This window comes from Streptopelia decaocto (assembly GCF_964273445.1).
Source record: "Streptopelia decaocto genome assembly, chromosome: 8".
NCBI lineage: Eukaryota > Metazoa > Chordata > Aves > Columbiformes > Columbidae > Streptopelia > Streptopelia decaocto.
This window is the reverse complement of record NC_138662.1, coordinates 5,152,025-5,164,041: the sequence shown is the minus strand read 5'-3', so window position 1 is coordinate 5,164,041 and position 12,017 is coordinate 5,152,025. Positions and strand designations below refer to the sequence as shown.

Here is a 12,017-nt window from a genome sequence, read left to right as displayed (position 1 = left end):
AGGCGGTGGCAGCGGCAGGAGAACCCTGGGGGCAGGGACTGAGGCAGCCCCCCCTGCTTGAAGAGGCCAGACAGTGGTGAGGGGGTTTCATTAACCCTGAGGTGCTCGAGTTCCCACAGCTCATTTCTCCAGGAATGTGGGTAATAGTTTATTGCAAGAAAGGAGACCTCCAGTGTGCAGGAGAGGTGTTGGAGAACAGGATCTCCCAGACGCCCAAATTCTTGTGCAGCTACATATTGAACACCTGCTAAAGCCTTGAAAGAGTCAGGAGGCGCGATGAGGGGAGCAGGGTGAAAGAGTAGCTGTGAGTTATGAACTGTTCAACTGTGAAAACAGCTGCAAAACGACTGAAAATTAAAGGCAGTCTGGTGCGAGAAGAGGGAAGTTCCACGATGGAGAAAACGTTCTGCCACTTGGTCGCCTTTCCTCTCCCTCTACCCTGCCTTTAATTTAAGAAACAGACAAAGACAAAGCAAAATCCACTTGGAATCCACCCCACATCTGACCCACCAGGGCCTCTCTTCCAGCCTCACGCAATTGTTTTTCACACATTGCACAAAGGAGCAGGGTAAACCCCACCATTGGATTTAATCCCCTCTGCACAAACACCATCCAGGGGCAGAACTGCTCTTTGTCAGAGCTGCCGGGCACCACCTGGGACTCGGGTGACACAGATGCTTCTGCAGGAGCTGGTTGCACTGGGACCTCACCTGCTCACTCTGAAAAGGGAGGTGACTTCCCACTGCCCAGAATATCCTGGGAGCTCTTTGCTTGTCACCAACAGCCAACACAAACCTCAGCAACAAGCCTAATGCAGCCTGTGCCAGACGTTTGGCAAGTCCAAGATGCTGAAAGTTTTAAAACTAACTCAGCAGCTCCAAAGATGGGAGAGATGCAGCTTTCCTAGTTAGTACTCAGACTACACGCAGGCTGCTATATCTCTAGAAAACACAGGAGATTACAATCGTTATCAACACTTACGAATAAAATATTCCTTTTATTTTAGTAAAGTAACAAAGCTTATATACAGATACAATAACTGTACATTCCAATTGAAAAATAGATTGTGCTCAAAATAGTTAAAGACACACAAAGTCTCTTAGGAACACAAGCAACCTCAAACCTCCCAATGCCTTCGGCTCCTGTCTTCTCTCAGGAAATCAGCTCGTTTTGTTCTGAATGATTTTCTGCTGATTCTCAAGACATTCCTTCAGCTTGTCTTCAGTGAGCGTCAGCCTCTGCTCCAGGATGGAAACCGTCTGCAAAACAAAGTGAAAGCTGCTGTTGAGCCATTCACAAAGACAAGCTACGTTCTGTACCCTTGGTGGGTAATAAAATGCTAAATCCACAGGAGTATTTGGAGGTATTTCAGGACTGTAACTCCAGTATCAGCATTTTAGCAGGGCTGAGCCCCACACGACTTCAGAGAGGAACAACAGAGGCGGATGGGCACAAAGCCCCCCTGGCAACAACACCCAGCCCCTGATACAGCACTTGGCGCTTTCAGATTGAGCTCCGCATTTCCCTTCACAGACACGTTCTGTCCTTCCATGTTCTTGAGCGAACAGACCCTCTTCTGCTAACAACAAACAGAGGTTTTGAGCAGTTTTACCCAGTTTTAGCTTTGATTTTGCCTCTCTGCTTCCAGCTCTTTCCTCCCTTCCCTGAATAACATCAGTTTGCTGCAGTTAAAACACCCAAAACTTACTGGACAAGCACGATGACAAGCAAGAAAACCCTCCCAGCGTAAGGCAGCGCAACAGGTGATGGAGGAAACTGAAGCCTGAAGTAGCATTATCTACCTCAACATAATGACTAAATATTTTTGTGTAATCCAGTTACCCCACAAAGGATTGCTCTATCTTTCACCTTGGGCTGAAGTCATCATGTACAGGATGCACAACAGGAAGAACATTTTAACCACGTGGCAATAAAAGCCTCTGCTGAAAACCTTTTATCGATCACTCTGAGGTAATCAAGGGACCCAGCTACGCAGAACTGCTTTCAGCTTCCAAAGACACCGGAATGGCTGATAATAGGCAGTGATGATTTAATGCTTTAATATCCATAAACTTATCAGCAACAATCAATAGCTTCACATTCTGAGCATTTTTACTGCATAAATAACATCCTCTGTTAAAAACAAAGGATGTTCAGAACCTCAGACTTTAATAAAGTAATCCAAATAAACTTGGACAACCACTGTTTGTATAGGAGTTATACATAGAAAGCCTTTTAATAGCGCATTTCGTAAGCGCATCTCTAAGTGCCTGACAAAAGAAAGCAGGTCTCATTATCCCCATTTTACAGCTGGGGAAACAAAAGCACAAAGAGAGGAAATAGCTTGGCTAAGGCCACTTGAGACTAGGAAAAGTCTCCCATAAAGTGGCTTGGGGAATGAGACGAATGGTGGGGTGAGGGGGGAAGAAAGAAAGCAGACTAGTTAAAACATCACCAAGCACTATGGCAAAACCATCTTGCAAGATTGCATATCAAAGTCAGAAAAGGCTGTGCATCATAGCATTTATTGTAATGCACCCTTTTTTCCCCTTCCTAAACAAAGCTCATTATTATTTATTATTAAAGCTTTTTTCTTCTGCACATGTACTGCTGACCTGTGACAAGGCAGATGTGCAATTCTGCTGCCTAATGCAGCATTGCCGCAGCTGCACTAAGCTTCACCTGAAAGAAGAAAACCCTGCATCGCTTAAATATTCCAGTGGGCTATGCAGGCTTCGTTTAAGTGTTTTCCTCTTCTATTGCCACCCCTTTGAGGCACAAGAGCTGCAGTACACAGAGAAACAGAAGCAAAGGTGTGGAGCCAGCAGGAGCCCTTCCATGTGTTCAACGGAGAGAGGATTTCGTCGTCTTCACCTCCAGCCACGCCACGGCCCAGTGGGTGCCTTATGAGATCAGGAGTAAAGCTGCCCAGGGCAGAACACAGCAGGCTGAATGTCTACCGGGGGTTTACAGCAAAGATCTTACCCTGCAAGCAATCAGAGAATGAAAAGCAGTAGGGATCCTGGCTTTCCCCATTTAAAAAAAGAACTAGTAACTCAAGACACAGTTAAAAGAAGAAATGAAACATTGCATCAAGTTGCTTTTAGAAAGATAATCAACTGTCTGAATGTCCTGGTCACGCTGTCCTGCTAGAAGCAAAGCCCCAGATTGCTTGTGGTTCCTGCACCCCACGATTTACAGCCACCGCCAGCCCGGCAACGTGAGTTAAGCGCCGTTACACACAGCACCCTGAAACTAAGCACAAGTAAAGCAGATGTCAGAAAGTGTTGGATTTGTGAAAAAGCTGTAAGGAAAATGTTTATTGGAATTGAAACTGCATGTAAGTATAAGCAGAAGGCTTGTAGTGAGTATTTTTTGGAAACTAGAAGTGGAAAAGTAGCAGTCAGAAATGAAATGCAGGAAGTCAAAGTAGGAACTGATGACTACAGTCCATTTAGACTTGGATATATGATGCCTGAAAAACAGAGGGCACCTGACATTCTGGGAAGGTAAGGGAAAACACAAATACTGCCCAGCTGCTATAATGTAACTTACACATGAAAGTTCCTTTATAAGCAGCTGACAGAGTTTTACAATATTTCCACGTTGCTATTTATAAAGCAAGCCCTTGTTGGCAGGCAAATTAAACTGCAACCCATGCAACTGCTGCAAGTTTTTGCTATTGCTTTTCAGAAGACATCAAACCAACAATGAAGCCAAGGAGGAGAACACCATTAGCCAGATTCGGTGAGGGTTAACCACAGCCAGTTTGTGCTCCAGCCCTTTCTCCGTGGCAGGATCGGGGCTTCCTCTTGTCTCAGGGGCACAGCGCGTCTCCATCGAGCACCAGGGAGTTAAATGCTGGATAACGTATTAAAGTCTTGGCTCAGATCGGCAGAAGAATAACAACTTAGGCTTAAATGAAAAGAAAGATCAACCTATTTATTTTTTTAAGGAGTATTTCTGACATTACATTAAATACACTGCACTTTACTATGGACATCAGAGCAGAATATGGAATTTTTCACACAAACCCAAAACTTACTTAAATCACTTCTACCAACACTTCCTGCAACATTTGTTTTCATTCATCTTCATAGACTTAGCCCAGAAAAAACCTGCTCTTCTCTCTGGAAACACTAATGAGAAACTACGCAAAAGAAAAAAGTTGCCTCCTATTTACTTGTTAAGTTCTGGGGAACATTCAGCTCCATCCTCCCGCAGGACACCTGCACTGGAGCACCCAGTACTCACTCCTGCTTACACGATGACAAGCCTCCACGATGCTATTCTGCCATGTTATTTTTTCTCCCTCAACCCAAATAACTGTTATTTGTGATGCTGTTCCAAGATGCTTTCCATCAGTATCTTCTACTTAGTCCCTGCTAAATATTTCCCCTGTGCAATCAGCAGCAGAGAACCACTGCCCTGAGGGCTGAGGCTTTTGCAGCAGCCTGAAGGGGCAATCAGTGGCAATCAGCCCTGTGCTTTTGAGGAGGACAGATAAGGGGAACCAGGTGCTAACGGAATGCCAACAGAAACCAGTTCCACAACTGCCAAGGGAAACCTGAAAAGCAAAGCCCAGAGCAAGCAGAGTCCATCAGCTGCCCTCTGGAGCAGGGCTGGGAGTCCTGTGGAGAGAGCTCCACCTGGACAGACACAGCTCATCAGCTACAGCGGCGCTTAACGAGAAGCCAGGGGCAGCAGGACAGGGCAGTGGAAGGGGTCAGGCTCAACCTGCCAAGGGACGACAGCCCAGCAAGGAAAAAGGCGCAACCTCTACCCTGCAAGCAGCACACGGGTTTTCTGGTGTGCCACTCACACAGGCCTCGATTGAGTGAGCACACATACAGCAGAGGGGATGTAACACTGCTCCAGTTGATCACCGGCAATCGTGGGACCCCCAAAACCCATGTACTGATACAACAGTTACTCAGATCAGGGAGTAACAGCTTGGCTGAGCATATGAGGCATATGATCCTGCACACCGACTGCAAAGGAGACGTGTTTTGTCCATGTGCACGTACAGTACTACAGTTGCACTTCCATTCCCATCATCATTCCATAACATAGAATCTCCCTCTCCACTGATCTTGAAGGAGGCAGTAGTTTCCCAACTTTACTTAAATAAAAAGATTCTTAAAGGTTGCTCTACCAGTTCTTCTGAGCATGCACTAAAAAAGATTTTGCAGGGCACAAACATATCAAATAGTCCAAGACAAAACATTACGTCTACCTCTTCTGATTTTTCTTTCCCATCTGACATGTTAATTTATGAAGACAGCATTTTCAATTTACCAGAAAATGCACCTGCAAAAGAACATCCAACAGATGCAGAAGTTTCTAAGTTTCTGTGCAGTTAGTCACCCCAGTCCTCTGTGCTGGTATGAGATGAGGTTCTCATGACAGATGGTCATTGGATTTACAGAATGAGAATTGTCAAACTTGACCTGAAGTTGCAGGCAGAGCTCTGGCCTCTGTAACAAGCAAGGCCAATGCTGGTTTGATTTTGAAAAGCTGGAAGCTCTGCTATAACTTCTTATTGTTTTCCCTAAAAATAGACATTTCAGAGTGTATTGCAGTCCAAAACGTGGCCCAAAAGTACAACAAGTAAACCAAGTCAAAAATGCTGCCTTAGCATCCAAGGGTCCCTCCTGAGCAAGTACTAACAAGTGTGTTCAGAGGTACCTACACAGCTCCAGGGCATGAATTCCTGACACCTGACCACAGACAGCATTGAGGAGACCTGCTGGGTCTGCACCGTGCAGTAAAAGCAGTCTTGCAAGAAAGGACAGTTGTTAATCTTCAAATGCACCAGTTAAAGTGAGTAATATTGATAAGAATAGGCCCCAGTTATTGTGTGGGCATCACTAAAATGGTACCTCCAACACTCACTAAGTACAGTCCTGAGCATATGCACAGTCCTATGCAGAGACAGGAATGAGCAGATATCCAGCTAAAGTAAGCTTGGGAGCCCTTTCTCTAAACTAATGCAATGAGTGAAATAAACTACCACAGGAAGGGTTTGCAGCAGGGTAGCCCTGCCCACCTTATACAGAAAAAAAAAACCCAAAAATTAACTCCTTCCACCAACAAAAATACCAAACTTCAGCAGCAAGATTAAGAGGCTCATGGGAGAACTTGTGCAGCGCAAGTCCCTCTGAGGTTCAAGCATGAACCCACCTGGTGAGCAGCAGCCTTTCCTCCTGTTGGACTAAGTTTTGCCCTGACTTGCTGTCAGCGCCCTTCGATCTCAGCAACTGCATCCACGGGAACTCAGAGCAGACCCCCACGATTAGTAAACACGCCTAAAGCAAGCCAGGCCTGCCCTCCTCCTGTGCAAGTCAGGTCTTAACACAGTTTTGAGATGGGACCTGGAACAGCTACCGACATTCAGTATGCTCTGAAGCATTTTCAGCAAAAGCTGGCACTTCAGACTAACACAGGTAGTAAGCCTCATATCTAAGAGTATAACAAGGTATGAAGCCTTCAGTTATTAACACTTCATGTGACAAACAAATGCATGCAAGGCTCTGCGTGCTGCAACCAGCCCTACTTGAGTGGTCAGAGATTAAATATACAATTCAGGTGGCTTTTATAGTTTTTTTTTTAATGTGAAATGATTTCTAAAGAAACGATAGCTCCTCATCTGCTCGAACTAAAACAAGATCTGCTACCCCAGAGGCATTTTAAATAAGTTCTGCAGCTCCTCAACATCTCAATTGCTTTGAATGCAAACTCGAAGGTGAATTCTCAACAAGCCTATTTGCATAGAATATTTTACACCAGGCTGATTTATGGAAAGAAGATAGCTCATGTAGCACTTCAGTCTTCCTTTAATGCAACTTCATGAATTTTCCTGGGTTTACTTTATAACATGCTTTGAATTCCACAAACTTTCATATTTGTTACTACAAACCTCTCAGCCCCAGTGCGGCCAGACAAGGATGTACCGTCAGTGTGGCTGCACAGCTTTGCATTCAGAAGGGCCCCAAGCCGCCCGACACCATTTTTGTACATTCATCCGGTGCCACTGCTGGGTCATGCAGATTAGGAATCTGTGATGACACCTGTAGAAATGCAAATGGGAGCACCAACCTGACCTCACCAGGATTTCCACGCAGAGCTCCAGAGCTGCTCCCAAGTCATGCGGCTGAACAACTTTCATGCCTGTTCTCTAGTGCAGGACACAAAAAGTCGTGGCCCCACGAGCTCTCTTCAGCCAGACGACACGTGCTACTCAACACTTGAAAAGTAAAGAATTTTTTATATTTAGCAGTCCAAAGCACTACAAGAAGGAAGCGGAGAGCTATAAAATTCAAACCCAGTATTGCTCAGCTAACTGCTCTGTCTTTCGGTGACTGTGAGGATGGTGAGGCACTGGAACAGCTGCCCAGAGAAGCTGTGGATGCCCCATCCCTGGAGGTGTTCAAGGTCAGGTTGGATGGGGCTTTGAGCAACCTGGTCTAGTGGAAGGTGTCCCTGCCCATGGCAGGGGATTTGGAACTAGATGATCTTTGAGGTCCCTTACAACCCAAACCATTCTATGATTCTGTGATTATCAGCTGCCATCTCTCCTTCCATCTCCCAGCACACTCCAACCCTTTAACTAAATTATAGGAGCAACTTCGGTCTGCTCCTGCAGTAGACTCAGTACAGCAGCGAGTTATGACTTGCAGTGCTCATTGTGCTTTTTACAGTAGGAAAACCACACTGGAGTATGCCAAAATTCTAGTATGATCCACTTTACCAGATCAAGCAGCATGATCAGTCCTAGTATGACAGTGACCAAAGGGACTGTGGAGGACAGAAAAGCACATCCTTCATATTAAATCAATCCTAGCCACAAAGAAGATGAGCCACAGGCTCTGCCAGTGTCCTCTGCGCAGTGTGGGGACACAAAGCACACAAGCTGAGCTTCTCCATTTACAGCTCTCTTACTAAAAATGTCCCGTCACACATTGCTGTGGCTTCAGCCTTGACAGCTGATCAGCCAAAGCTCAACGGATGACACTTGTGTTGGATCCTGCAGGTCTCTGAAGGGGAAGGGCTGTGGGGTTCTGCAGGGTACAGCAGCCACCCTGGTGCAGGGCACCCAGGCCCCTGTGGCCAGGCCAGGCCAGCAAGAGTCAGGAGACTTCGAGTTGTACCACACAGTGTGAAAACACAGCAAACTGAAGTAGGACAAAATATCCAACCACATACCATGACAGCAAGTACACAATACAGCATTTAGCAACCCCAAAGGAGTGGATGTCTCCCCAAACCACAAAGACTTCATATATCCTTCCCCTGCTGCCCAATCCACCTTTTGAAAGGATGCAAAACACTCAGCTAAATTAACCCGGCTGCTGGTACCCAATAGCTGAATAACAATTTATATTCATCTGCAAGGTCTGCTTGTGAAGACGAACCGTGGGAGGTGTTCAGTGTTCCTCCCCACTGCAGGACAGCAGAAGGGGAAGGTCCTGTGGACCTCTAGGGAAACAACACACTTGAAGTCAGCCTTCCAACAGTGTCCTGCTAATACAGCAGTATCCTGAGGAGTGCATTTAATTCAGGCAGTTTCAGAAAGAAGAAAAATCCATTTGCATCTAGACTTAAATTTTGTAGCAAGCATATTTTGGAAGTTAATTTCAGAAAAAAAGTAGCTCTGGTTGCAACACAGAGGCCTGGCAACCACCAGGGTGCTTCACTTGTTTTGAGTGAAAGATCAAAGCTACTGCATCTCCAAGATGGTTCTGACTCATGAGAAATAGCCTCTATGTCCTTTAAATTAAGATTTAAAAGCCAGGCTCATCTGGCATTTCACAGATTTTTTTTTTTTTTCAGATGGCCACTCTTTTATTGGTGTTTTGGATATTGAACTCTTTCTTTTGGAATAAAGACTGCTTGCAGTTTTTTTTCCCCCTATGTGTTGGGTCCACATGTGGCCAGTGGGTGTCCAGGTATGGAGATCAACATAGAAACCAAGACATTTGTGCAAGGCAGAGGCAGCAGCATTTGACAAACAAACAAACAAAAGCAAAACAAAACACAAATCCAAACAAACAAAAAATAAAAATAAAAAATAAAAATTAAAAACAACAACAAAGAAAAACAACCAACCATCAAGCCCACACCCCCACACAAAACAAAACCCAACTTTCTTCTTGACTTGCAACTACTCAAAGATATAAAACCATTTATTATACTAAACCAGTTGCTTAATCTACACTGAATACCTCTCAGAAGAGAGTAGCCATGCATTCCTCACCAACACAAGCTTTGGAGACAACATCTCAAAAAAAAGGAGGAACAAATCTGATTTTACTAGTTTTCATTATAAGTACTGCACACACAAACATTTGCAGTTTTAATTAAAAAGCAACTCACTTGTCCCCAATTTCTATGCTAAAGAATTTAATTTAAAAATTCTCCTCCCTCTGCCTGCAATCTTTTCTGGGGTAAAATAATCCTGTAATCTCACATGAGCTAGATTGTCCTTCAGATCAGGCTTGGATTATTTTACGGATTTAGCAAGTCCTCTCCATTTCACTGTGTTGTTTTCTCCCAGCTTCAATGCAAGATTAGTTTGGGGAAGTATATAAAGCTGCTTCCTGTGGGTGGATTATCACAGCTATTTGTGAATTTTATGCTAACCTGATTCTGAACTCTTTGTTTGGAGCAGACATCTTCCTTCCCACATAAAAGCAGCAGCTTTTGCCTCAGTGCCGCTGCCCACCAGTGCCACGGATCCAGAGTGAACACGGCAGCTGCAGGTGGTGGTGGGGAGGGCAGGAATATGCGACTCCTTGAAGATGATCATTACAAACACAAGTTTTCCACTGCAGCCAAGATACTCACAGATGATCTTTTCAAGTGCAGTTCAGCTGCAAGTGCAGAAAATGCATTTGAACCAAGTAAACTCTTATTATCTGCTCCATTTTCGTTTCAGCCAAAACACCCTTCTGTTCAAGGAAGTTATCCGAGATAAAAAAAATCACCTTGTTTTCCCTTAAACTTTAATATGCAGCCCACATCCTCATATAGGCACTGAGATCTAGCCTTCAAATAAAAAAATATATTGATAAACATTTTGTGTTTTCCTCCTTTCCACATCTCTGAATTGCCAGTAAAAAACAAGATTTTTAAACATCGAGACACTGACAAGATACTAAGCCACAGAAAAGGGAGGAGTAAAGCATCTATATATTTATCCCTCTCATCTTCCTCATTCCTTTGCCAGATTTGAATTGCTTGCTTTCCTACAAAGGGGCACCACAGTACCTTTAAGTAATCCAGAACTACTGGAAACAACCAGCTTCTGTCTGGGTCTCAACTGTACTCCATCCTTCAAGGTAGCAGAATTATTAAGCATGTACAACTCTTCTGAACAAGGCAGTCAAATATTAGCTTCTTTATTCGTGTGTGAAGTATGGCCAAACACAAACCACGTTTAGGAAAAAATACGGAGACCCTGCCAGATCATATTAGAGACCTTGCGTACAAGTAAAACAAAAGATGTCCTGACAGAGTTCTGGTGAGGAAGGAGAGGAAGGATCCACTGAATCAAAGATCAGTTTAAAGAAAGTAGCTAAAACCTTAAAGAATAAAATCACAGCACAAAGCAACAAAAATGAAGCTTTGTAAATCTGAGGGGGCCACATCTGTTCGCTGTAACCGTCACTGCTAGATGTGGTATACAACAGCCACTGGCTTCTTCTGATCCATCTGTCTCTAACCAGAGCTGAGGTGCCCAAGCAAAGGAGCAAGTCTGCTCAGGTGCATCCTGCAGCGCGGGGCACGTCATCTCTGCGGCCCCCGCGCTTCTGCTGGCAACTGCGGGAAGAGACCTCCTGACGGAATAAAAACAATCCCACCGTCTCCAAGTACGGGACACCCCATTTCATCTGGAAACGTACTGTCCGAGGGCAGGTGCTGCTAACTGGTGAGCACACACTGCGCTTCAGGTGTGCAGCTCAGACAGAGCTGTGCACCGGCACAAGATGACCGGCTGCAGCTCATGTCTTACTATTGCCCCTTTCAGGAGAAAATGAAAGAATTTTCTCTCCTTCCCACTTTTACATGATACCAGGTTTAGCATGATAAAACTTGAAATGATAGCTCCAGAAAAGGATACTAGGAAAATAAATTGGGTTTACAGTCACATAATTTCCCAGAGCAGTTTATCGCAACTTCAGGTTTCTCCCGCTGGCACATTACATCCTGTTCACACAGCCTGGAAACTACAGCAAGAACAAAGAGTGCAGGAACTCAAGGTACCACATCAGAAATATATCCAGGCTCCCATGAAACTAACAGATCATAAATTCCTGACAAAGCCATGGATGGCTATAGCAATAGAGGGTTTCTGGAAACATCACGCAGACTCTGTCCATTCCCTTCAACTGTATGGCCCTGCTTATACCCATAGTGTTCTCTTTAAAAAAAGCAACACTCAGGAATTATGAACCAATGACTTGCAACAGCAAAGGAGCATCCTGAGCTCTTCATCAAGAAGGGAAGACTACTGACACCTGTCATGTGATATTTATGGAATCATACAAACATTTTAGTTGTAAGAGACTGTCAAGATCAGAGTCCAACCATTAACCCAACCCTGGCACTAAGCCCTGTCCCTCAGAGCCTCATCTACTTGTCTGTTGAACCCCACCAGGGCTGGTGACTCCAGCCCTGCCCTGGGCAGCTGTTCCACTGCCCGACAACCCTTTTTGGGAAGAAATGTTTCCTCATATCCAATTTAAATCTCCCCTGGTGCAACTTGAGGCCATTTCCTCTTGTCCTGTTGTTTGTCACTTGGAAGAAGAAACCAACACCCTCCATGCTACAACCTCCTTTCAGGTAGCTGTAGACAGCGATAAGGTCTCCCCTCAGTCTCCTTTTCTCCAGGCTAAATGGCCTCAGTTCCTCCAGCTGCTCAAATTGGCATGAAGAAAACACCCAAAGTTTACGTTTGCCAGCAGATGCCCTCCAGAGTTCCCTCGGATGGCTCTGCTGTGCCACCTGCCTGCATC

General features: G+C 44.9%; 1 protein-coding gene across 4 annotated transcripts in view; it reads right to left on the bottom strand.

Moving 5' to 3' along the window:
- Positions 1–977: 977 nt before the first annotated feature.
- POC1A (POC1 centriolar protein A) overlaps positions 978–12,017 on the bottom strand; it is a 52,760-nt gene continuing 41,720 nt past the window's right edge. For all 4 annotated transcript variants that reach the window (XM_082060369.1, XM_082060370.1, XM_082060371.1 and 1 more), the window contains one exon: positions 978–1,259. In XM_082060369.1, coding sequence (XP_081916495.1) covers positions 1,161–1,259 — 99 coding nt within the window. In that variant the 3' untranslated portion in view covers positions 978–1,160. The remainder of the gene's footprint in view (positions 1,260–12,017) is intronic.